At 46.2% G+C, this 26,251-nt stretch overlaps 1 protein-coding gene and 1 pseudogene across 1 annotated transcript in view; one reads left to right on the forward strand and one right to left on the reverse strand.

The window, feature by feature from the left end:
• Nucleotides 1-7,515, forward strand: part of DMBT1 (deleted in malignant brain tumors 1) — a 39,888-nt gene extending 32,373 nt beyond the window's left edge. The window contains exons 14-15 of the mRNA XM_067570034.1: nucleotides 5,117-5,431; nucleotides 7,125-7,515. Coding sequence (XP_067426135.1) covers nucleotides 5,117-5,431; nucleotides 7,125-7,129 — 320 coding nt within the window. The 3' untranslated portion in view covers nucleotides 7,130-7,515. The remainder of the gene's footprint in view (nucleotides 1-5,116; nucleotides 5,432-7,124) is intronic.
• Nucleotides 7,516-19,324: 11,809 nt separating this feature from the next.
• Nucleotides 19,325-20,215, reverse strand: LOC137167750 (olfactory receptor 2A12-like; annotated as a pseudogene).
• Nucleotides 20,216-26,251: the final 6,036 nt, after the last annotated feature.

Raw genomic sequence — 26,251 nt, forward strand, 5'->3', positions numbered from 1 at the left:
CAGTGATCACCCCTTCATCTTCCAGATATTTGTAAATTGAGTGTTTTATACATTGCTCCAGTAGCTTCCCTTGTATTGAGGTCAGGCTAAATGGTCTATAGTTCCCTGACTTCTCCTTTTTCAAAGATTTGCACTACATTAGCTTTTCTCCAGTCTTCCGGGACCTCTCCTATCGTCCATGAGTTGGCAAATAATATTGCCAGTGGCTCCAAAATTTATCCAGCTAATTCCTTCCTCAACATTGGCGGAATAGCACAGGACCTGCTGACTTGAATTCATTTACATTCGTCAGAAGAGCTCTGATGTGTTCTTTACTTATCCGGATCTGTATCCCTTCCCATTTATTGTCTATGGTAACTTCACTCGTCGTCTGGTTATATGTTAGTTTTTGTGAGAAGACTGAAGCAAAGCAGGCATTGAGCATCTCTGCATTCCTGTCGTCTTTCGTTACCAACTCACCTTCTCCACTGAGCAGCGGATATATATATATTTAATAAATATAAAATAGATTTATGTGTGCTTTATATTTGCATTCTCCTTTCTGAGCCTTTAGGGTACAGTCAGTTCACAGTTTCAGGCTTTTCTGTGTAAACGTGAGGGCTAGACATTTTCTCTTTTTGAAATGAAGGCTGAAACTCTAATGTCATCATTTGCCTCCAGGAGCTGGGGTTTTAAGAAAAAAATATCAATTATCACAAGATGCAAGAGGAAATTGTGATAGTTGGCAACACAGAACTGTCTTGCTCCCTGAGAGCAGAGTTCCAAGGCATGTCAGACGCAAAAACGAGTTTAGTGTGTCTCTCACCCGTAGACTGTTTTGACTGATTCAGGGTTCGTCTACACTGCAAAAAACACCTGCCACACCATCTTGTAGAGTGCAGAGTGTAGGCTCAGTACGTTTGACAACAACGCAGGATAGAGGCCATTTTGGATAAGAGCAAAACTTCAAAGGCAGAAAGTAGAAATTCAGGAGAGCCTTTAAAAAACAAAAACTCAAATATCTCAATAAAATCATGAGAGTTGGCAAGATATCTAGGGAGACAGCCTTTTAGGAAGAAAAACTCTGCATTAAATTTTGCCAATTTACTCTTAATATATCCAGTCTGAGACATTCAGAAGAGAAGTGTAGAAATGAAGTGATGAAAAATACATTGAATAACACCTAGTACTGTGTGTATGAGAAATTATGTGTTGTATTTGTATGTACAAAATTATAGCTTAAATTCCTCCCAGCAGCCAAGCTCTACTTGACATAGAAGAATTGGAAGCATTTCATGCTGAAAACCAATCCAGTGAAAACCAATCCCCAGAGCGTATGTCTACACTGCAAATGAATCTGCAGCAGAGAGTCTCGAAGCCCAATGAAACTGACTTGTGCTTGCGCTATGGGGTTAAAAATAGCTGTGTAGACCTTCCACTTGGGTGTAAAGGATCTCCTGCTGTGGGCAGCACCGGTGGCTCTCCTTGGCTGTCGATCTCCGAGGGAGGCCACACCTCCCAGTGCCTGTGCCCTGTGGGACTCCCAAACAAAGGTGGCCGTCTCTTGCCCTGAGCAGGGTATGCCCCAGTTTCAGGCCCCTGTCCTTAGGCAGGCAAGCCAAACAATGGGGAAGTAGTCTCTGGCCCTTTCGTAGGATGCCCAAGCCATTCAAGGTCCCGACTCGTAGGCAAGGCGGGCCAGTAAATCGGACTGGTCTCGAGCCCTTCATTGGCCGAGTAAGCAGTTCTGAGGCCCGACCCTTAGGCAGGGCGGGCCTGTCAATGAGAACCATCTCCAGCCCTCACCAGGCGAGGAAATAGTCTAAGGCCCAGTCCTCAGAAGGGCAGGCAGGCAGCAGGGAAATAGCCTCTAGCCCCAGCAGGGTGAGGCAATAGTCCAAGGCTCATCCCTCCGCAGGTCGGGCAGGCAGTGAGGAAAGCAGTCTCTAGCCCTTGGCAGAGTGAGGCAATATCCCCCGGCCCAGCCCTCAGGCAGGGCAGGCAGGCAGGCAAAACACTCTCTAGCCCCCTGAGGGTCGAGCAAGCAGTCCCAAAGCACTGGCCGTTAGGCAGGGCGTGGCAGGGGGCAGGGAACAGGCTCTGGCCCTCAGCGGGCGATCATCCCTAGGTCGGGGTAAGAAGGGCGGAGGGGGACGCAGGCCGACCCGTCTCCACTGCGTCCCAGCCCAGGGTGTCCCGTCACTGGGTCAGCGGGGATCCAGCCAAAACACTCTGCCTAGGTGTGAGTGCAAGCTCAGCCGGACTGTAGTCAGCTACCCTGGCCTACTTCCTCCCACCGTCTCCCTAGAGTACCTGGTCCCTTCCATTGCACCCCAGTTTCTCGGGGTGCTCTGCCCAAGGGAAGTTCCAGAAGCCCTCGACCTCATCACTTGACAGCAGATCCAGGAACTCATCGGGGTCATCCACAGAGAGCAGCTCCTCCAGGTCACAGGATCCAGGGTCTCCTCCAGTTCATCAGGCTCAGGTAGCTCCTCCAGGTCCTCAGGGCCCCGGACAGTGGGCAGCTCCGGCAGCTTCTCCTCCAGGTAGCGGTCGGGTGCCAGTTCAGGCCCTAGCACCAAGGGAGAGACGTCCTTTTTACGCAGCTGACTGAGCGGGAAGGCCTGCCTCTCATACTTCCTGTCCCACCCACCTGCTTCCAGTCAGGTGTCGCTGTACTCCCGGGCTCCTCCCCACAAAGGGGGTTTGGCTCTCCTTTGCCGTCTATCTCCGAGGGAGGCCACACCTCCCAGCTACAGCGGGTATGTCTACTCTAGCTGAAATTTACACCTCTAGCTTGGAGTGTAGACATACCCTTACTGTTTACAAAGTGAAGCCAGGTTCCCCTCAGGGAAGATGTTGGGCCCCTTAGACGCCATGAAAGGTCCAGTCAGGACAAAGGAGAACTTGGCAGTGCTGGGGCATCAGATAGAGGGATCACGTTAGGGAACAGGAGAGGAAACTCTGCGGAAGCAAAGGAAAGCGGAGAACAGGAGGCAGACTGAGAATGAAGTAGAGGTGGAGGGGAGCAGGAGACAGACTGAGTGGGGAGCAGGGGAAAATGGCATGGCAGAGAGGGAGAATTTGATGGGTATGAAACCCAGTGGAAAAAGGAGGTAGATCTGAGGGGCAATTGAGTCTAGGGCCTCAGCAGGGGAGAGGCAACTGCGGAGGAGTATTCAACTTAGACGGTAAATTAATTCTTCTCTGATCATGAACAGAGAGGCTGTACTTCTTGTGTGTATCAAAAGTTCAATGTTTACCCTGAGATGGTCACCCACAAATCAGGGTGTGCAGCTTCCAGCAAAGATGAAAAACTCATAAGAACCTAAGCCCACAGGACTGGAAGGGGCCTCCTGGGTCACCTATTCCAGACCTGGACGTTGAAGGCAACCCCATCATATCATTCTGTTCATAAACTTATCAGGATCACCTTACAACAGTTAGTTTGTTTGCCCCCACAACAGTTATTGGGAGACTGTTCCAGAACCTCCCACCTCTGATGGTAAGAAACCTTCTTATTTCTCACCTAAATATTACTCATTCCAATGTGACGCTTTGGGGTTCATCCTGACCAATAAGAGGTTCAGTTAACACCTGCCTTGCTATTCGGGGTGCTTAAATGTTGCATTGCAGTGGCTCAGCCCTGAAACCAACAGCCAGCAGACAAGCCTGCAGGATACAGCCTGGCTTTCAATGCCCAGTAACTCTTTGCAGGAAGATCTCAACAACCCTTCCATCCCCCAGTTCTCCCCCCAAAATGTCTTTCCGCAGTGCTCAGCCTGCCTCACTGTCGCACTCACAAAACTTCTCAAGTTTGCTGCTCCTTTAAAGAGCCAGTACACAGCATCAGCCTGTTAGCTTGGCTGAGGATTTTGGTCTTTGCTTTGAAACACTGCACTGGGATGGTTGTGAACTAAAACAAAATGAAGTTGCGTAACAAAGAACAACTTTTAAAAGTAGAAAGAATAGAGCTAGAATAGAGCTAGAAATGGTTACAAACACACAAGTACAAACATGCTTCTAAGACTAAAACCCAACTTAACTAACTAGAATCTTTTGTTCAAAGCAAGAGTCTCAACTCAGTTGTTTTTCCAGCATGGCTTGTCGGTTCTTAGCCGGGATCCAAACAGAGCCCAAAGCTCTTTGTTTCTTTGACTCTTCAGGTGACGGATAACTAGGGGCTCTTGCCCCCTCTCCTTATAGTCCAGTAAACCTTTGAAATATATGCTTCGGAAGCGTATCCTCAGATAAAGTTCCTTTCCCCTGCTGGGTGTAGACTCCATTCTGGCATTTCTCCCACTTGTGATTTTAACAATGCAAATGATCTTCCTTCAGGCTCCAATACAAAATACTAGCCCACTTTCCTTGGCTATTTCTGGCTTCAGGTATCATCTGCCCCTTTTCTTTGGAAAAATCTGTTTATCAGCTTCCCCTAACATCCCTGGTTTAAACACATTCCAGTACATCTATGTAATTCTTTGTAGGTTAACTGTACATATGCCAAGCATGAATATTAACGATCAGTGAGTTATTAGTTTTCTAGTGATATATAAACCTGCCACCTTCGGGCTAAATATCATGACAGAAGGGTGTGAAGTGCAGAGCATGTCAAGCCTGACACGAGCTGCTGCCACAGAATAGTGAAGCATTAATGGGCCTCTGTAGCACACTTTATACCCATTTGTTCTTGCACCAATATTGCACTTTAACATAAATAGCTCTTCTCCCTCCCTTGGGTTTACCCACCTGCTGTATTTAAATCAGCAGACAGGCAAAAGATAATGTGATTTATTATTTTTATATCATGATTTTAAGCCAATCTCATGAGTTTGGGGTTGGACTGGTGATATTTGAGCATTGGGTTTGGCAGTACTCTATCTGCACGACTAATAAAAAGCTTCATTTATAATCACCTCTGTCTGAATGAGGAACAGTCCCTGTGGGGGGGAGAGTATGTAAGAGAGGGGACTTTTCTGATACATAGTAACATATTCACATTTGAATTGGCAAATTCAGTAATTACTGAGGGTATCAGTAGTGCCAGCTCAGCTATTTTATTTCTGAAATGTTGCAAAATATTATTCTTTTGCAATAGGGACTATGATACATTAACCACTGAGATTTATTCCTACAGAAAGCAGGCAGACCAGGCTAGTGAATGGGACAGATCACTGCTCTGGGAGAGTGGAAATTTATTACAATGGCACCTGGGGGACAGTCTGTGATGATTCCTGGGACACATCAGACGCCAATGTGGTTTGCAAAGAATTGGGATGTGGACACGCCATCAATGCAACTGTCTCTGCTCATTACGGGGAAGGATCAGGAGAGATCTGGCTGGATGATGTGAGATGCTCTGGATCCGAATCCAATCTTCGGAACTGTTCTTCTGGAGGATGGGGCCAGCACAACTGCAGGCATAGTGAAGATGCCGGTGTTACCTGCTCAGGTTTGTTCTTCAAAAGCTGTATTGAGCCTGGTTAACGGGGACTTAGTATAAGGTTGAGTGCTAACAAAGTAGTAGTAACATGAGAAGATAGAATCATGGGACCAGCAGAAAGCTCTGTGTGACAGAAGAGAGTCTTTCTGGCATTTGTTCCTATGGAATGATAACTGACCAATCAATCCCTGAAAGCAGAGTTTAGCTCTATATTTGGATTGGAAATGAGAATTCTGGTGTTTCTCACCTTAGTCTCATTGAGCATCCCACAGCTCTCACCGCACAATTCAGCACCAATGGCAACCTCTGCTCAAGCCAGTTGGAATAGCAGAGTGCTAACAAGTAGAGCACTTTTGAAAATCTGGCACCTACTGCAGAGCCTAAATGAGTTCTGTTGAAAAATCTGGTCCAGTGTGTTGATTTAATATTTCATAAATGTAAGAAATATTAAGAACAGTGAGCACAGGCCTCTTTTCTGTCATAATGCCCCTTATGAGCCTTTTACAACATGCGTTAAATTCAGTTTCATCCAGCTGCTGTTCCAGAAGCACTGTCACAGGCATATCCTGCCTGAATAGTAGGCTTACCTCCCACTCATGTTAGTATGGTGAAGACTGTCTGAGGGTAATTTATGGGCCATGTTTTTTCAGGGAAATGTATTGAAATTAAAAGTTTTGAAAGGATGTCAAGTTTGGGGTGGTAGTGATAAACAAAAAACAGATTTTAAAAAGATTTCTCTCTGTAATTAATTATATAACTATATGGGGACAGATTCCTCTGAAATTTCGCACTCTTCTACGTGGGTTTCCTCTCTAGACAGGGCCATTACAGTGATGGAGAGGGGAATTTTCACAGGACCTCCTTTGGATGCTCTGTTGAGGATTTAGGCCCCCAATTCTGGAAACTTGGACCTGGTTTACACTTAGCAGCCATAGTGTAAACAAGTCCTCGGACAAGGATTGGTTTTCAAATAGAATTGGAATGGTGTTTGATCTTTGCAAATGTGCTCTCATTTATGGGCATCCAGTTTGTCTAGACCTAGACTTGGGTGGGTGCCCAACCACTGGGATTTTCAAAGCCCTCACTGCTCAGTGGTGTTGTATTCTCCTGGTTCTGATGTTCTCACTCTGTGTGTGGACAAACGGCCCTTATCGTTTTTGCAAATTTATCACAAGCTTGGACAGGCTTGTGTTAGCAGGATAAAGGCACTGTCTCTGAGCCTCAGCCTCCCTTTTCTCAGCCTCCTTTCCCTGAAATGCTTCTTGATGCACAGCCCAAACATGGTGAGGTTCTGTCCCCCAATTCTCCTTGGTGCTGTCCTTCCATTACACAATCCACCAGTAGCCCCCACCCCTGGCGCCAGCTCCTCGTCTTCAGCTCTTAACGTTCTGATCAATTTGTAACATTCAGTTCCTTTTAAGTGCTTGAGTTTTATACATGATGTGGTGGAGTGAGTTTTGTCACTCAGCACACCTTAGTAGGGTGTTGAAACCAAGTGTTTATTGGGATGTACAGAAACGTAATGAATCAAAACAGGTCATGGGCCCAGTTAGACAAATAAAGAGGGAATAATCCATACTGTAGAGTATGCTGCCTTGTTATAGGAGTACATCTAAATATAGGATGAATAAATTGCTTGTGATACTGTATAAGTATTATAATACAATATAAATGTTACATATTTTTAATATAATATTTTCAGGTTAGAGTCTTCATTTGCTAAGAAGTGGTGGTGGCTCTGGGCTGGTGAAAGACAACCCCTGCATGACCCACACGATGAAGAATATGAACACAGCATCCCTGGATCATCAATATAAGAATAACTGAGTTTAGATAAAGTACAACATGAAGCAGCAAACTCAGTATGATCAGCTTCTTTCTCTGCGAAGCGCGCAGCTCTGGCAAGCTGACATAATATTGTTCAGAGCAGCTTCTAAAGTTGCAGGAAATACAAGTGCAATTAGGAAAAGCTTGCCAAATTTCCTCTGTATAATTTTCCATTTTTCAGACTGTGCAATTTCCCTGCTTTTTTAATTCATGTAATTTCTTCATCTTGAATTTGTGCTTTTTTTCTTATTAAAACCTTTTTGAAAGTGTTACCAGGATTTGATGCTTCTGTTCTAAGATGGATTGTGCCGTGTCCCAAGGAACAGGCAGGCAAGAGACTAAATAAAACTCAGAGCAAGTGTCCCCTCTGTGAGAAGAGGGTATTTAACAGGAGGATGAATTTTGAATCAATACTGTGAGGCAGCTGATAATGCTGAGAAACACAATGACAATTATCTGTGATGAATACTGGAGATTAAACAGCCAACAAAAAGTCTTGGGTGTCACACACATTTACTGGCTGCATTTTTGTCCTAGGGTGATATTTGAAATGTATAGGAAATGATAAAAGCATGAGATAAGAGAGTGGTATTATTAATAGCTCTCCCAGCAGGTCAGTTTCATTTCCCCACTTTACAAATGGGTAAACTGAGGCACGGGATAAGACATGATTTGTCCCAGGTCACACAGCACCCTAGTGGCAAAGCAGGAAATAGAACACACAACTCCTGTGTCCCCAGCCAGTAGGCAACACTGTTCCATAGAGTTTGTACAGAACCTAGTTAATATTCTACAGAACCAGGGAGGTTAGACTGAGCAACAAGTGTGGCGAGGGAGGCCAGCTCTGCCCCCCACAGGGGCTATGCTCTTTTCAGCTATGCCGGTGGTATGACTAGGCAGGATTGGGGGAGGAGGGGGGGGAGGGAGGCCCAGTCCCGCCCTCTACCTTGCACCCCAACCCACAGACCCTATTACCTTCCTTCAGTTGCCTGGCCTGGGCCCCTCTACTCATGGTCTACTTCATGGAACCAGGGCAAGGGTTTTTCCCCCTTCCTCACTGTGGGTCTCTCTGTCCCTATAATCCTCCCTTGTTTGGGTGAGGTCACCCCACCTCAACTCTTCAGCTCAATTGTCTTGAGCAGCCGAGACCTCCTTCAGGCCCCTGTACCCATGACCCTTAGCTTAGCTTAGCCCAGCCCAGCCCAGCCAAGACAAGACAAGCTTCTCCTTAACCCCCATACCTTTGGTGTTGTGATAACCACAGCAATCACACCAAGCTGTACTAAAGAGCAGCACAACCCCCCCCCCCCCCCCCCAACTCCTTTTAACTGCTGGACAAGCTCCTTAATTGGCCTCAGCTGGCCTAATTGGCCTGGAGTAACCCCAGCTGGATCACCCAGGGAACAAGGATTAGTTGATTCTGGAGCTAATATAGATACCCTCCAATACTCTCCTATAGTCATCAGGTCTGGCCCTGTCACACAAGTCAGAGGATTGTTACTGCACTAACTAGTAACACTGGGGAATGTCGCACACTAGCATGTTTGTTTCTGTAGAAAAACTTCAAATCTGCTGTAAAACAAAGCCTAAAACGAGTGATGAACAACAGATAATTCAGGAATAATAGATGGCTGTATCCTCCATGCAATTAAATTCATGAAAGGAAGAGAACAAAGTAACAAGCCCCAGGCTCAGTGAGAAGGCACCAGGGGAGTTTGGCTGGAATGGGGATTTGGCCTAGAAGGGGAGTGGGTAGAACAAGTCATTAACCTTTTCTCTGGATAAGCATTAGACCACAAAAGCTTGACTCCATCTCTGCTCAGAGTTTAAACCCCGTCTAACCAAGGAAGCAGACAAGTGAGGGTGGTTTGGGTGGGCCTTACCCTATGTACTGCACAGATGAAGGATGTATGACTACTGGCCAAGCAGCCAAATGGCAGATGTATGTCCCAGTGCAAGCAGCTCATGTAATCCAGTGGACTCAGTGGCGGATGTAGCCTGCCTATGGAGTCACTGGATTCACTCTTCCGCCTTTGCCGCTGCGTCTCCCTGGCCCTGCTGAGGGCACCAACCACCTGCATCAGCACGCTGCACCCCAGCACGGCAACCCTAATCGCAGCTCAGTGCGGGGGGAGTCCTAGGGTGCAAGACTGAATTGTGCACCTGCCCCACACTCCGCATGCAGCGGCGGCTCCCATCACCCAGAGTGGGGAGCTGGGCCCAGCCCCACGGAACAGGAGCCACCGCTTCCAAGTGAGTGTGGGGCAGGCGTGCAATACAGCCCTGTGTGAAAATTCCTGTTGTGCATCTCCTTTCGTCAATTGCATAATGTGTGTGGAAGGCACCCTCACCACATACACCCCCGAATGCCACTGGGGGTGCCGCCGTCTTCCTACCGCTCCTATTAGCCCACCACTGGACACGCACCCTTAGAAAGCACCTGTCTTCCATCCGAGATAGTGGAGACCAACCATTTCTTACACACCGAGAAGGTTGCTGCAGGGGAGGGATACAGCTGGGTGACAGACAGGCTGTGGGGCTTTGATCAGTAGCGGTATAGACATTCGAGTAGCTGGTGACTGTGGTAAGTTGCCTGCCACATGTGAAGATGGCAGATATCATGAGACGGACTTCTAGTAAATGCAGGAGAGGAGCCTGTATGCATAACACTTGTGGGTACCAATGATGATGTAGAGGGATGTAGGGCATCCCAGTGCATCAGTGACCTGATACACTAATAGCTCCTTCCTTCTAACATATTTTGACTTTACAATGGAAACAATGTTTTTAACAAAAGAATTTCAATGTAATTTTATTTTTCAGGTAAACCATTTAAATAGATTCCACAGTAAGTAGTGTAGGAGGCTCAGACCATGGTGCTCTTTCCGCTGTGTCCGTACTGAGCCCCACACCATCTTTCAGAGGAAATGCAGAACTGAGGGCATGACGAGAACTGGGCAAATAACTGATTTTTCAATTCCCTGGCCATTCTAGGTGGAAAAAAATCAATGTTTGGGCTTTTTTTTTTTTAAACCTATTTTTTTTTTTGTAAAGTTTTGGAAAAGGAGTAAAATTTGAAACAAAAATTGGTTTCAAATTGAAAAATGAAAACATTTCATTTAGAAAAAGGTTTTTTAAAAGTTTCTTTATTTTTTTCTTGCTTACCAAAACAATTCAGCACATTCCACACAGATTTACAAAGTGTTTTTGTCAACTCTAATCTGCCTTTTTGGTGAAAAATGTTCTGGCTGAAAACTTTCACCTCACTCCCTCTAATTGTGCCCATTTGTGATGATTAAAGACACACTGTCCTGGCTGAATTCCAAATGGGATAATTACCTTCCGCCTAAAGCGCCTTGTCACTGTAATGGGGTTTGGTGTTCTTTTACACTTCCTGTAGTGTAAAGCTGGTTTACAGGGCTACTGAAACCATTCTGATGTCTGCAATATTCTACTCCAGAAGTGACTGCATTTTGGAGGTGGGCAAGGTATAGACCCCATTATCTATCTAGTTTGTATGTGTGCTAATACCTGCAAAAGGGAGCTATAGAACTTACTAAATAACCACTACTTCTTAATAGTTGCAGATCCACAGACCCTAAGCCCACTCCTTCCCAGCCCCCAGCCCTAAACCCCACTGCACGGAGACATCTGTGGAGCTGCGCTGTAAAGATCCAGAGATATTTGTCTCAAACATTTAAAACCCAAGACCCAAACATTCCCCTCAATTTATGATATGACGATTAGACCCCTGAAAGTGCGGATTGCAGGTGCAGAAACCACAGCATATGGCTGCTCATCAGCAAGAGACACAGACTCCCCTCCAGAAGTGCCCAAGCGAGGAAGAAAGCGGTTTCTCTCCCACCACTTATTTCCACCTTTTCAGTGTAAAATACGGTTGGCCACAAACCTCAAAGAGATAGCATCTAATGAAAAAGTTAATAGCAGCTGAAACCCAAACACACAGGGCCCTGTGCTACCACTGCAGGATACAAACAGCTCCAAGTCCCATTAAGTTCATATGCATAGCTGTACGATGTCCCTGTCTGCTTTTTTTATTCATGGAACCCTTCTGCCAGATATGGTCCACAGCAAAAAGTTCAGCTCTCTGAGCGTTTCCTTAAAGAATTAACTAATGCTGGTTTGAGCCCCCGCCCAGAAACATTGGGTGTTGTATATACCCCTCTGAGCGCTCTGATAGGCAATTCTTTCCCATTTGCATGTGCTGAGTTCAGGGGTTACAGCAAAAGAGAAACTAGATTGCGGGGGCGAGGGCCGGGTATGGAGGAGGAAGGAAACAGAATGGATTTGGGAAAACCAACAATTAACAAATTCTGCCATGTCAGACTCCCTCCCGCACCAGGTGTCAACAGTATTCTCAACCTCAGTTCTCCTTTGGCCATTGTGAACGGCAGATGTGTTCTGGCCACTTCCCTCCTCCCCAGCACGCTTAGTTAGCTATTCTGGGTTGGAGAAGTCCAAGGACTATTTGCAGTCCAGGGAAGCCCAACCTACTGCTAAAGGCCCTGCCCCCAGCCAAAAGGGGAGGATTCACTGAGCCTGGGATACAACCGATTACGTGGGACAACTAATGAAAAAACAGGAAGGGGCGTGAGGGTCACAGGTTCAAACAGAGGGAACCGGGACACTGAGCAGAGAGCCCCGGACAGCACCCACTGCCCCCAGAAGGTGTCAAGGGAGCCAGTGGACGCTGCACAGAGGAACTCTGCCCAGATATGTGAGTGGACAGAGGAGCGGACGTAGGCCCCATAGTCGCAGAGCGCCCCCCGGCCAACCTCCTCTCCCTGGTCTTGTAGATGGCCATTTTGGCCAGGGCCAGGAGGAGGTTGATGAGGAGATCCCGCGACTTCGTGGGGCCACGGATGGGGTGTGCGTAGACGAACAGGTGCTGGGAGAAGTGCAGCCAGAACCTCAGCAGGAGGTTCTGGAGGAGCCGGAAGAGGGGCTGCAGCCTGGTGCACTCCAGATAAATGTGCGTCAGGGTCTCCTTCATGCCGCAAAAGGGGCAGTTGTCGGGGCGAGGGGTGAACCGCTCCAAGTACGTGAAGGAGCCACCAACTGATGTCCCTGGCAGGCCGCGGGGTCAGGGTGGACTACAGACTGGCCCACCGGGGTCCTTGCCCTCCACAGGTGGCAACAGGTCCCGCCATTTGGTGTCAGGGCGGGAGACGAGGGCGAGGAAGTGAAGGCTGTGGAGCACGAGTGTGCAAAGATGGTCCCTCGGCGCGGTTCGAAAGAGGACCGGCTGCAAGTCGTGCAGTCAGCTTGGTGCGTGGGGGGAGGGCGGCCGGGGCGGAGAAGTCCAAGGATGCTGGCAGGCAGTGCTGCCTGGGCTGCCCCTGGAGCTCTACCACCTGACCAGATGGAGTGAGTTCAGCTTTGATTGCGGGGTAGGGAGGCCTGCACCAGAGCCCCTGGCATAGGTTGCTGCTCTCTCTGTGGCTCCTGCCCACGCTGCCTCGCTCTGCTGCTGCTGCTGCTATGCATCTTCCATCCCTGCTATTAAAATGTAGAGCCGGGTTCTCAAACTGGGGATCGTGACCCCTCAGGGGTTCGTGAGTTTATTATTGGGGGGTCACAAGCTGTCACCCCCATGCATTCTGGTAAGGATGGCATGGCATTGGGGGGATATTACTTTTGGGGGGGACATCACAGCCTGGAATATTTCCAAACGGGGTCCCAGCAAAAAGAGTTAGAGAACCCCTGATTTGAAGCATTCGCTTTTTCTCACCTGTTTCTAGTCCTTACTATGTAGCTGACCTGTCCCAAGGGGTCTCCTAACCATGTCTGATGTAAGAGGCCAATACTTCTGGGAAAACTCTCCCTGCATTGCCACAGCAGATGTCCAGAGGTTTCTTTAGCTTGGCGTGTTCTGCACACCCCATCTTTGTGCCTGTTCAATACAGCTACACTACCATTCCACTACCACTGGGCTTAAGAGCTGCTCTGCTGACTCTTCCAGCCAATCAGGCAGTGTAGCCCATCAGGCAGCCTGTTACAGGCCAGCTCCACGCCTCTGGTTAGCAGAGATTGGCTCTGCTGCAGGCCCTGATTCTGGACAGGCAGTCCCAGGGGTGGCAGTGTGTAGCTATTGGAATTGCCTTGCCTTTGTTTTCTGGGAGCTGCACCTTTGCATTTCGGTCATTCCAGGCTTGTGCTAAAGCCCACTGAAGTTTTCATGGACTCCAATGGGCTTGGACCAGGCCATTTTTGTCCGGGTGGCTGCTAGACTGAAGCGTAATGGAAACACACACAGGCCACATTGTGCTTTCTCTCCTGGAGATCTTATTTTTAGTTTTTCTTGTGGTTGATTTGTTGAGTTGCTTTAGACTAAAAATACATGTTTTGTTCTTTGTGTAATTTGCACTGATGCAGCACAAACTAGGTACCTTTTGGAGTCTACACCGGGCAGTTGCAGCACAGCACAACACATTAGAGCGCTGTAGAGATCACTCCCCCACAATGCACTTTGCCATGCCATGTGGACACAAGCCCTTAGAGTTAGGTGGGCTGGAGCTTTGAGGGACCAGGGACCTGGAAGAGCTGGGGTCTAGGGGAGGGAAGGGAGGATTCGGGGAGCTGGTGCTGCACGGGATCTGGAAGATGAGAGAGCTAGTGGCAGTCGGAAGACGGCAAGGCGGTAAAAGGTCGAAGAGCTAAACTGGAAAAGGTGAAAAAAGAGTCACAAAAAGTATTCAAGAACTGGACCAAATGGCTTCTATTGAGAGACATAAAGAGCTCAGTCCGTTTAGCGTGTCAAAAGACCCTGGCTACTGATGGGCTCTTTCATCTAGTAGAGAAAGGCAGAAGAAGAGCCAATGTCTGAAAGTTAAAGACAGAGAAATTCAAATTAGAAATAAGGAACAAATGTTTAACGGCGCGCATGCCTAACCACTGGAACAAACTACCAGAGGAAGTGGCGGATTCCCTATCTCTTGACATCTTCAAATCAAGACTGGATGTCTTTCTGGAAGATATGCTTTAGTCAAAGTCAAGGTATTGGGCTCAACATAGGAGCAGCTGGGTTAAATTCTGTGACCGGTGTTGTGCAGGAGATAGCCTAGATGACCTATTAGTCCTTTTGGACCTTAAAACCTATGAAAATAACATATTCGTGAAACAATCACGCCTTTCTTAATATGTAAAGAATACTCTTCTATTATTTAAAAACGAAAGCATTTTAACAATGGGTTTCCATCCCCTCTGAAAAATGTTGTCCTAGCATGGAGAGAGAACCTTTTGGATGAAAACATGAGCCAAGTCTCCTGATATTCCATTCTAACTTACTGAAATAATTCGCTATTCTTAATTTCAGCCACCTTTCTTTTTATCTGTGGTGTCTCAGTAGGCGTGAAATGGAGATTTTTTTAAGGGGAAACAAAAAGACCTTGTATTAAGCATAATAGATGGCAATGGAAATAATTACAACAGTTATTTTACTCTGGACAGTTGTGTCATGTCTACAGACACAACCACCCACTCCCTGTAATAAGGCCCGTTGCAACTGATTTCCTAATTATCTCTAACTTTGCTCTATTAAGTAATGGCTGCAAAGCTTCAAGTGCTGGCTCACTAATTACGCCCAGAGTGGCTTGTTAGGTGCACACTGCCAGTTCTCGGCACTGGGGAGAAGATCCCATTAGACGTTAGTGAGGACAGCTGAACACTAAAAGCACTAATGAACAGAGACGTTAGGAGCACTTAGCTTTATGATTCAGCTCGAGTTCTCTGAGCGTTAGGCTTCTTTGACCTATGTATAAATTCTGAGTCTATCCTTACTGCAGCGTGAAAGCCTCTTTATCACTACTCTGCTCCATCTACCCACTTGAGCCACACCGATTCCCTCTCCAGCACAAAATCCACTCCCTGCCTGTTCTTCCACGTCAGCCATTCCTCTCTCCACGCACAGCTCAGACTTCTTTCTCACTGCCCCTGTATCAGCCATCAGCCGATCAGTTCCCACCCTCGTCCCTGCTGCAGGAAATGTCTCAGCCTTTGCTGTTTCTGCCTTTCTCAGTCACTCCTGCCCTCAGTGCAGGGCAGAGGCACCACCGAGGAGGATCCATGGCTACTTCCTTCCATTCATTCCTACCATCTGTCCCCATCCCCATGCACTGGGAAGGCCTCTGCAGCCCTGGGCCTGTCCATCCAGCTACGTCAGTCTTGGCCAGCCTCATTGCAGGGTGAAGAATTATTTCTTGCTGCACCTGCTTATCTGGTCTGCCAGCCTCCTTCTTCCCTAGGACTGCTCCAGTCTGTTCTGCTGTAGCAGTCAGTCCCATCCCCCGCTCTGAGCTGAGGGCAATTTCCTGTCAATATCTAGGGTTTGCTCCCATGTTTGCCATCTTGGACGTTATTTCATACCATGGCCTGAAAATGGGAACATTTTACCAATTCCAGGTTTCATTTAGGCCTGGCCAAACCAGATGCCCTTCCCTGTTGGGACTAACAACCTGCAACAGCCCCTGTGTTCCCCATCGCCTTTAGCGGTGGGTGTGTGGGGGAGGGAGGGAATTGGTGGCCTGCTACCCTGTCACCTCTGATGTCTTTGTGACAGTAGCTGCCAGGCCCTCTTCACCCTTTCCAAGCTCTTTAGATGTTGGCTAGTTTCCAGTAATTCATTCAGCTTCTTTGGAGGGGCTGGTTAAAAAAGTCGTCTCTTCCCCATTGCGTTCCCAATCCAGCAGCAAGACTCCACAGGCAAATCGGTGCTTTATCTGCCCCCACTACTTAGCAGCAGTAGTACTGATAACATGGCAGATCCCACTATAGCCAGCTGCACAACTTGCTCATTTAACAATGTAGGCCGAGAAATGCCTGGGTCCTTCTTTGAAGGAGAGTATTCAGCCTGACTCAGTAATGCCAGCCTGAACACAGGATCCAGTCAGTGCATGTTATCTACAAAACCAGTAGGCAATCCATACCCAGACAAAGAATATCTGAGAATTGTGTGCTCTGTCTGCCAATGAGCAAGGACCCCTACTTATGCCAGCCTAATCTTAGGTTCTTGATGTGAAATCTAGGTTTTGGATGAAAATTTCACTGGCTCTCAGAACTGCCTCAAATACTTCTGGAATTTTTGCAGAACAAGCAAAAAAAAGGATATTGTGAGGAACAGAAAGATGAGCAGGCTGAGAGGGAGACAACTCGTGAGCGCTGCCATTGTACGAATCCACTTAAAGTAGAAGATTATTGATGTGTCTCTTCTAATTTCTGTAGTCAATGAGGCAGGATCCTGTAGTCAGCAGCCTCATTCAGTATATAACCCTGAAACATTTCCTGAGCACCATCCATCCTGGGCACTGAAGACAGCAGCAATCTGTGGGGGAAAAATCATATGTGATCATGTAATTAAAGACCGTACCATAACAAATATAGAGGAGGGAGCAGATTAAGGTTCCACAGGCTACCTCGAATATGGCATTTGCTAACTTTCAAGTGATTAAATTTGTGACATAAATACCAGTATTTTAATGTTATTTCTGTATGTCGTGTGTGTCTGTGTGGTTTTGAAGCACATTGGAATGACATCCCTTATTAACTATAAAACGGTGTTATCCTTTGTTACCACCTAGTGGCTGTAGGAAAGAACCACAGTAATCCACGTCTGTGTATAGTATTATGCCTTAAACCCACTGTTGTCTTGAGCCATCCCAGGGTGTGTGTCATCTCCATAATTACACATACCCAGGTAGGTCTCACGTTGCATCCAATGGAGGGCAGGGGAGATGTAGGCTCATTGTGGGGGGTCTGACAGTCAGACTCACTAATGTAGCATAACACTACATCCACCCTGTTTTCATTCTTTATCAGCTGGTGTTAGTAAGTGCCCACCGCAAATGAGAATAGCTCTTTTTCATTACTAATCCTCTGCTGCCCTCAGGGGGTCATTTCATTTTTACTCATTTCAAGTCACAAAACTATTTACACATTACTCCCTTGATTTTCACCTTCAGTCTAGTTAATGTGAACATTTTTATTTCCCCTTGAGTACAGGGTAGCATGATCAGTTTGCAGACTAGTTTGTTTTTTGTGTGGACAGAGGAAAAAATACCTATGAGATGTCTGTCTATATCCCTTCCAGTACTGGGGCTCATTTCAGACTGTCCCCATAAGCAGTGGTCCATGCTGACAGCAGGAGAGGATGCATCACTCCAGGGGGAGCTGCAGTATCAGTCCTGTCAACCTCAAGCAGGTTAAATAATCATGACTCAGGACCCCAAAAATCCTGCAGCTGCCTTAAAAATCCTGAGAATTAATAAATAAATAAATAAATAAATAGCTGAGAGAAGCATTCATGTAGCTCAGTTGGGAGAGCCCCTGCCTGTGGATCGTTGTGTAAGTGCAATACCTCCCAGAGTTTTGTAGGTTGACATCAGCATCAAAGTGTAAGGGGCAGCCCAGGTTGTTGGGACAGAGAGCTCAGTCCAGGTTGCATTCTGCAGACCCCATCACAAATCCCCAACACTTATTCACACCTGGGCACATGGAAAGATGTAAATTTTCCATTTAATGTTTTGGGGTGAGTGCTAAGCTAATATGGATTACTCAAAAATAAAATTGTATGTGTTCCCTTTCAGCACAAGTTAAATGGAAGGCTGGAAAGTAACATGGAGAGACAGGAAAGGTTTGCTTCCCCCAGACAAAATAAAAACAAAGCAAGCAACACAAGGAAATTGAAAAATTCTCTCCATCAGCCCCATCTACTTTCCTGGAGTGGTTCTAGTTAATTTAGGTGTAATTAATGTAGATATGGCCAATTACTAGATTTCTTTTCTGGCATATTCCTTTCCCCTACCCTTTGTGTTTGTTTTGTCTTTTCTGAGTGTAAGTTCTATGGACAAGAGATTATACCTTCTTTTGCATTTGTCTAACGTGTCTAACACACTATGGGTGCTACTGGAAGCAAATAAGTAGGTTAATTAATTAATAAAAACAAGAGCCACAGACTAATAGCACATTTATCAGATGTATTTAGCTAATTTTCTACAGTTCAGACATCTATAACACAAGGTATCCAGACTTTGTGCTATGGATTGCCACAAAAATTGCATGTATATTCACAAAACAGTTTTAGTAAAAATTAGCTGCACAAAACTATCAGACGTATCTTCCTTGATGAACAGAACCATGAGGTAAGAGATGAAAAAGCCCAATTAGAACATCCAGTCAATCGCTCTGGAGACTTAGAGCTGATGTAGGATTGCTTACCGCAGCTACATTCCCTAGTACTTTGTCCAGTCTAGTTTTTTTATAAGTCTCACACGAAGGCTGGTGTGAGAATCTACTTTAGCAGCTTAAAATAGCTTACAGTCAATCAAATAACCCTGCTATTCAGCATAAATGAGTCCCCGTCTTCATTTCAGCCCACTACTCCTAGTTAGAATCTCAGTAAGATATAAATTTACCATTGGGCTCAGATTATCGGTCACTGGACGCTATATCTGCTTACGCACAGTGGATGAAAATAACAGTGTGCGCAATACTGTGCCTGCAGTTTAAGATACTCAGATCAGGTCCCTGATCTGCAGGCAGAGTCAGGGGGAGGGACATGTAACTGACTAAAACTGGAGTAACCGTTCCCAGAGAATTTGCTCCCCAAAACATGAGGAACTAGGTAGAAATCTTAACCCTTGATTTCATCCCACTGTTCCTAACATAATAGGTGTATGTGTGCAACCTCTCATCACACAGACCCATTCTTCTCACTCTCTGGTGATGACACCCTTCAGATACTTACGTGTGGCTATTATATCGCCTCCACATCTATGTTCAGCGTTTAGCTAAACATATTAAGTATTTTTCATCTCTCCTCAGAAATCATTCTCTGCAGCCCAGTGGTGGTTGTTTTTAGTTCACTGACTGCATCAGCTGCCTCTGGGCCAGACGTGCCCTCACCATACATTGGCAAACAGAGAGCCTGGCCATAGTCCATGTTTTAGGACTAACATGTGCTATATGTGGCCCTTGGAAAGTTATTGGTTTACAGAATGAAACAGCAGAAATAGCCCACCCCTCATCCTCAGGCATCTTCTAGGGAAGTGGAACAAATTCCTACCCACAATGAGTCTGTATCCCCCAAGAAAGTCTGCGCCTCTGCAGCACTTTTGCCATGGCTCCTTTCACGTCCTTATTCCTCAAACTGTATATCAAGGGGTTGAAGATGGGGCTGATGATACTGTAGAACAGAGAAACTATTTTGTCCTGATCTGCTGAGTGGCTAGACCCAGGTCTCATGTACATGAACATGGCACTGCCATAAACAGCACCACCACGGCCAGGTGGGAGGCACAGGTGGAGAAGGCTTTGTGCCGTCCCTCAGCAGAGCAGATCCTCAAGATGGCCACCAGAATGCGGCTGTAAGAGGTCAGGATCAAGGAGAAAGGACAGAGGAGGATAAGGATGCCGATCACGAACACCATGACTTCGTTGAAGTGGATGTCAGCACAGACCAGTTTCAGCAGTGCCTGGATATCACAGTAGAAGAGGTTAGTCTCATTTGGACCACAGAAGGGCATCTGCAAAGTCTGAACAGTATGGACCATGGCAAGGAGGAAACCACATGTCCATGCAGCTGCAGCCAGCCCCACACAGACCTTACGGTTCATGATGAGCATATAGGACAGAGGGTGACATATTGCTACATACCGATCATATGCCATGACTGCTAGCAGAACACACTCGGTAATGCCCAAGGCCAGGAAGATATAGATCTGAGCACCACATCCAGCAAACGAGATGGTTTTCTTCAGGCTCATGAGATTGACCAGCATCTGGGGGACAGTGCTGGATGTGTAGCAGATGTCCACAAATGAGGTGGCTCAGGAAGAAATACATGGGGGTGTGGAGTTGAGAATTCAGACAGATTAGCGCCAATATGAGCATGTTCCCCCCCAGAGTGACAGTGTAGATGATGGAAAACAGCCAGAAGAGGAAGAGCTGCATCTTCGGGTCATTAGAGTTCCTTCTGCTGGGTCTCTCTGTCACAGAACTTTGGTTTTCCATCTCTGCTCTACGTTCTCTCTTTCTCTGCAGTGGGAGAAATAAACATAATGTGAAACTTAATCCCATGTATAACAACTAAGATGAATTTCAAAGGGGAGCCTGGAAGGCGTTTGTACAGAACTCACTTTCCCCTCCTTGCCCCACCAATAGTATTTCTTGTTCACTTCCATGTTAGAACAAGTCAATGAGCACGTGGACAAGAACTAGGGGAAAGTGAGATGGTCTCAGCAGAGGGGAAAGGAGGGGAGAAATAAGATCACTGGTGCATTTTAGTAAATATCCTGACTCTACCAGGAGCCAATACTATACACATTTAGTTTTTAATCAATAACACACAACTGGTCATGAATATACTAAGCAGCTGCTCTTATTCAGGTCAATGGGAACTGCTGGATGCTCTGTACTTTTGAAAATGTGGAATAGGTTTTGTGACAGTTTGGGGAATATGTCTTTTAAACTTATGAATTCCATTTGATTTTAAGGTCAAAAGGAACCATTGTGATCATCTAGTCTGACCTCCTGCATATCCCTGAATTAATCCCTGTTTGAACTACAGTCTATCTTGATTTAAAAGTTTCCAGTGATGGAGAATCCACCACAACCCTTGATGTCTCTTGTGAGCTGAAGTACTTTGGTCTCATTTCAGTTGTTGGGTTTGTCTGCGGGTGCTGGGTGGTGTTGGTGGCCTGTGGTATACAGGAGGTCAGACTAGATGATGTGGTGGTCCCTTCTGGCCTTAAACTCCATGACTGTGACAATGGTTATTTATCCTCACTGTTAAATATATTCTTGTAATTGTCAGTTTGGAAGAGAACTTCCATTTTATGGCAGAAAGCAGGGTATGTCTGGGGAACTAAAACAGGGCCATCAAGGAGTCATCAGCGTTGAACAGCTCTGCCCTAGTGGGATAATGGGGTTACGACAGGCAAAGCCATTGTCCTTTAATGGCCCTCTACCAGTAATCCTAGCTGGAGGCTGGAGGACTGAAAGTGCCAGAATGAGAAGCAAGAAAAGGAGTCAGAAACTGCTTTTAATTGGGGGACACTCTCTAGCAAGGGGACCCAGACCATCACTAGCACCAGAACACCCAAGAAGTAGAAGCAGGACCTTGCCTCCCTTAAGCACTTGAACCAAAACCAGAGACGCTAAAAAGGAGTGAGACCATACTAAAAGTGAGGATGACTCAATAGCCTGGTGATTAAGGTACTCCCCTGGGAGGTAAGAGATCTGGATTCAAATACCTCCTCTGAATCTCTCACCTCTTAGGTGAGTACCTTAATTATCAAGCTATAGAGTCATTCTCATGCTATTTTTTTGGCCCAATGAATATTTAAGTATTTATACAAATTGGAACAACTTCAACAGAAGAGACTGGGAGCAATCTTCTCCTCCCCACAAATGATGCTTGGTGATTGGGGTGCTGACCTGAGAAGGGGGAAGTTTGTCTCTGCTCTGGAGTAGGGATTTAAACCTGGGTTTCCCACATATTAGGCACTCTCACACACTCACTGTTTGCTGGCCCTGAAAAACATTTCCCCAGCCAAAACTATCAGGTCAAATTCATGAATAGTTTTGGCTCACCCAAAATGGCCTTTTTTAGTAAATAAACTTTGTCCGAAAAATTTCACCCAGCTCTAATAATGTGTGTTTACTTAATTCTTTCCTGTAAAACCTCCATGTAGCAGTTAGCACAGGCTAGTAGTTCATTCCCACAGTTAAGATGGAGCAGATTCTAATATGTCTTGATGTATATGTGCCTATCTATATCATGTTCTGATTTTATTCACCAAAAGAAACTTCCTGCCAACTGTGTTTATTTTCATTATTTCTTCAGGATGTCCATGTAGTTCAACCAGCATCCTCACATATTGGCTTTTTGGTGTTATTACCCAAGTATCTCATAGTAAACAATTTGAGTGACAACTCCATTTTTCTAGAGAAAAAAGGATGAAGTCTCATTTGTTATCCATTTTTTATTTTTAAAAAATTCCATTGAAAATTGTATAGAAGAATCACAAAAATAAAAAACACACATCATTTGAAAAGTAACATTAAAAATAAAGAAAACGTTAAAAAACCCATAATGTCTCTCAACCACTGTCTCAGTCAATAGTTGTCATGCAATGTAGAGCCCAGTTTTGCAATGGATTAAGCAGCCTCAATGCCAGTAGAAGTCCAGGGCATCCAACATATAACAGGATAGAGCGGACGGACATTTTACACCAAAAACAGGCCAGAGAGAGCTAGTGACTGAAGAGATATTTTTCCTAACAAGAACTCATGAAATGTAATTACTGCAGGATAATACCTAATGCATATGAGAATAGCTCCTCTCAGCCTTTCACAATGTCCTCAAAACAAATGCCATAGTTTTTTCACTCTTGTCTTCAATATTTATGGAATGACAGATCCTGTCCTATGAGAAACACTGTGTGTTAATAATAGTGGGAACTCTTGATTACAGTAAACCAATACATTGAAACTAATTCATTTGCTTGCCCTTCTTCAGAAGCTTTATTTTATCTCCTGGCCTTAACCATTTCACATGTTTTCTTGACAATGGCGACACTGGTTTGCTTCATGTTGATGAATTTCAAATGAAACTTCCATAATAGTTTATACCTATCAAAAATAATCTTGTCTCTGAAACATTTGCGGTCATTTTCTCAAGGGTGTTGTCTCTTTTCAAGGACAAGCGTCTTTGCTATACTCTAAATAAGCAACTCATTTCTGGATGAAAGCAGTTTTCTGTTTTCACGCTAAAAATCAAATGATTAGTTTGCATAGGAATGTGAGAAAGTTTTAGAATGGGAAATTTAATTTGGTACCGGAGATATGTTGTTGTATCAGAGCTGAGATCCATTCTCCCTTCCAGCAAGCTGGTGCTGACAGACTTGGATCTGTCAAATACAAATTTTGTTGATGTTTGCAATGAGATTTGACTATAGGGAAAACTACAAACCCAGGGAAAAGAGTTTCACACAGAGAAACAACTAAGGCCTTTCAAAGCACAGTATAACTCAGAACCTCAGCTTTAAGCTTCATCTTAGAGGCAGAGCCTTATGATAAAGTAACCCCAGCAGTTCCTAGTGAAATGGTTCAATACCTACTTAAGGAAACGCCTCCAAAATACAAGTTTCTGTACCATTTAGGATTTTCTTCATGTTCTTACTTCCAAGTACAGACTCAGTCATCTTTTCTTTGCTTCAGAGATCTAACCATGTGGAACAACCATGTAGATTGTGGACGGGCCCCTGGAAGCAGGGGGCAGCGTCCAGGAACCTCCCTCTGGGTCCTTCTCAGAGGGGGACCACCCTTCCCGGCTATCTCCTGCCCGGAGCAGTCTCAAGCCCTTTTTCCAGGCAAGCAATCTCTCAGGCCGGGCCCTCCGGCAGGGCTGGCAAGTAGCAGGCCTGCTCTCTGGAGCGCTATGGAGGGTGAGGCTCTCTCGGGGCTGCTAAGGAAGAGGGGAGGAGGACGCAGGCCCACCCGTCTCCACTGCATCCCAGCCCAGGGCCCTTGCAGTGGCAGAAGGTGTTTGCCCCAGGGTCGGCGGGGCTCCTGCTGCAACACACTGCCCGGGTTGCCACGGACTCAGCCACAAACTTGTGGCTGCCCCTGGGCTTCTTCCTCCCTGAAACCCCCAGTACCTGCCTCCTTCGGGTCACCGACGCGGCTCTCCTCATCCACAGATGGCAGCTCTGGCAGCTCCATGGGTTCATCCTCAGAGAGCAGCTCCTCCAGGCCCTCCTCTGTCTCCCAGGCCATGGAGACCCCAGTGAGGCTCTCCTCCAGTTCCCAGGCTGTAGGTAAGACCAACCACTCCCTGTCAGGGTAGGTCTCTGACCTGGCCTTAGCTGGGAGCTCAGGAGGAGGAGGAGGAGGAGGAGGAGGAGGAGGAGGAGGAGGAGGAGCACCCTTCTCCCTCAGCCATTCTCTCTTGACTGGGCTCACAGGCCTGGGTTTTAAAGGCCTGGCTCCGCCTCCCCCTCCCCCCCCCCCCCCACTTCCGGTCAGGTGGTGTCCCTGGGGCTTTTAAAGGCCTGGACCCGCCCACCTGTTTCCAGTCAGGGCTTTTCCTTTGGGGCTCTACCAGCCAGGGTGGGTCTGGCTCCGGCTCCCCGTCTGGGTCCTTCTCAGAGGGTGACCACCCCTCCTGGCTACATAGATATTAATAGGGGTCAGTGATTTGGTTTCTGTAGAAATTATTCTAAAAATCTATAGGGCTAGATTGTTGCAGGTATGACACAAGCCCTGTCACTGGCAGTGCAGATCCACATGACCCAAGAGCAGCAGTGCTTCAGAGATCTTAGGCAGATGGGGTCTTTCCTGATGCTCTGCCTTGTGCATAGAGAGGTGTGCATTTCACACCATCCATCATGCCAGTGATCAGAATGCTTTCCAGGTGTGTCATGGGCCACTGCAGAGGCAGGACAGGGCCATAGGCCTGCCTTCTCCCTTCCCCTTGCCTTCTGGCCACCTTGATCCTCGGGGGGAGTAAGAGCAAGCAGTTCTTATGCTTCACAGAGTGCAGGGGGGCACGTGCTCTGCTACTGTGCGTGGGCCTTAAACAACTGCACTAGTTGTGGGAAGGCTTCTTGTCCCTGCACCATGAAACACGACAGCCACAGACAATGATCTCCACTATACCCATTCTGAAAACCAAACAATTTAGTAGAAGATTGAGCAGACATTTCTATAGGCTGGTTTCAAAACTGTTCAGTAATATTCCATTCCACCGGACTTTTCTGTAAGGGCAAGGTGGTTTAGCTGAAGGCACCTGTGTAATTATTCAATATTCTACATGAATGAGCACAGATTTACTTCCTAACCATTTTAACTTGGCAGCGTATTGTAGTACCAGGAACTAAGAACACATGAGGTGATCTTGAATACTACAATGCACAGAACCCCCCTTGTTTAGGGAAAGAGAGGAATTTTATAGTACCTCTTACTGGGGTGGGATGGACGAGAAACAGACCTTGAATCCTCACGTATCACAAAAATCACTAACAATCAAATCAGAGACCATACCTCTCATTCATGCTGTTCCCTAAGTTCCACACAAATTTGGTGGCCCCTCATTTTTACAGTTGAAAATTATTTACCACAGAACAAAAAATGATCTGAGGTTATAAAAAGAGCAATTTACATTAAAGAGATGATTCCTAAAGCATTTTAAATTGTCTGCACGAATAATAGGTGTTCCCCATTTTGGGTCTTTGTCAAACTTCTTGGTGTCCCACGTATGTGCCTTGGCAGATGGAGAGATATGTCAGAGACTGAAGTTTATTCTTAGAAGAGCTGTAGGGAATGTAACATCAACCTCCACTTCAGTAGGATTCCATCAGGGACTGAGGTGTTCTCAGTTGGTTCAGCACAGGGCCCCAGTGTTCTGGGTAAACAAGAGTCAGATGGTAATTAAACCCTCAGAGTAAAGAAACATCCTTCGCTCTGTACTGAGACTTTCCATAAATCAGTGGAAGCTGCTGGTGCCTGGAAAAGAAAAGAAAATGATCATGTCTTTGACCTGAAGTAATAAGATTTCCTGTTAACACTGGATAGAGAAGAGAGGTTTATAATGCTTAGGCTGCATTTTGATACATATACACAATAATTCCTCTGCTGTTTGGGAACTTTTGTGATTCCCTATTAATATTCAGCTCAAAACTATTTGAGAAAGGTAGTTTAGGACAAGATCCCTGAGGAATCACTTGTTAAAATTCTCTCTATGCCTGGGATAATTCACTGTGAAGTCCCTTAAGAGTTACGATTCCAAATAAGATAGACACTACCTGTTCACGTCTAGCTCCCGTCACCTGTCCATGCAGAGGGCTCTTTGTTTTAGCAGCAGGTTGAATACGTAGTGGGTTTCACACAGGCTAAATCACCCCCTTCTTATTCCCTGACCCAGACGATCCATTGGGTTCTATTGGCCTGGTGGCTGCAACACAACAAACTTCACTTCTGCAGTCA

The sequence above is a fragment of the Emydura macquarii genome, unplaced genomic scaffold (genome assembly GCF_026122565.2).
Source record: "Emydura macquarii macquarii isolate MOO-44397 ecotype Brisbane River unplaced genomic scaffold, CSIRO-AGI_Emac_v2 contig_2979, whole genome shotgun sequence".
Lineage (NCBI taxonomy): Eukaryota > Metazoa > Chordata > Testudines > Chelidae > Emydura > Emydura macquarii.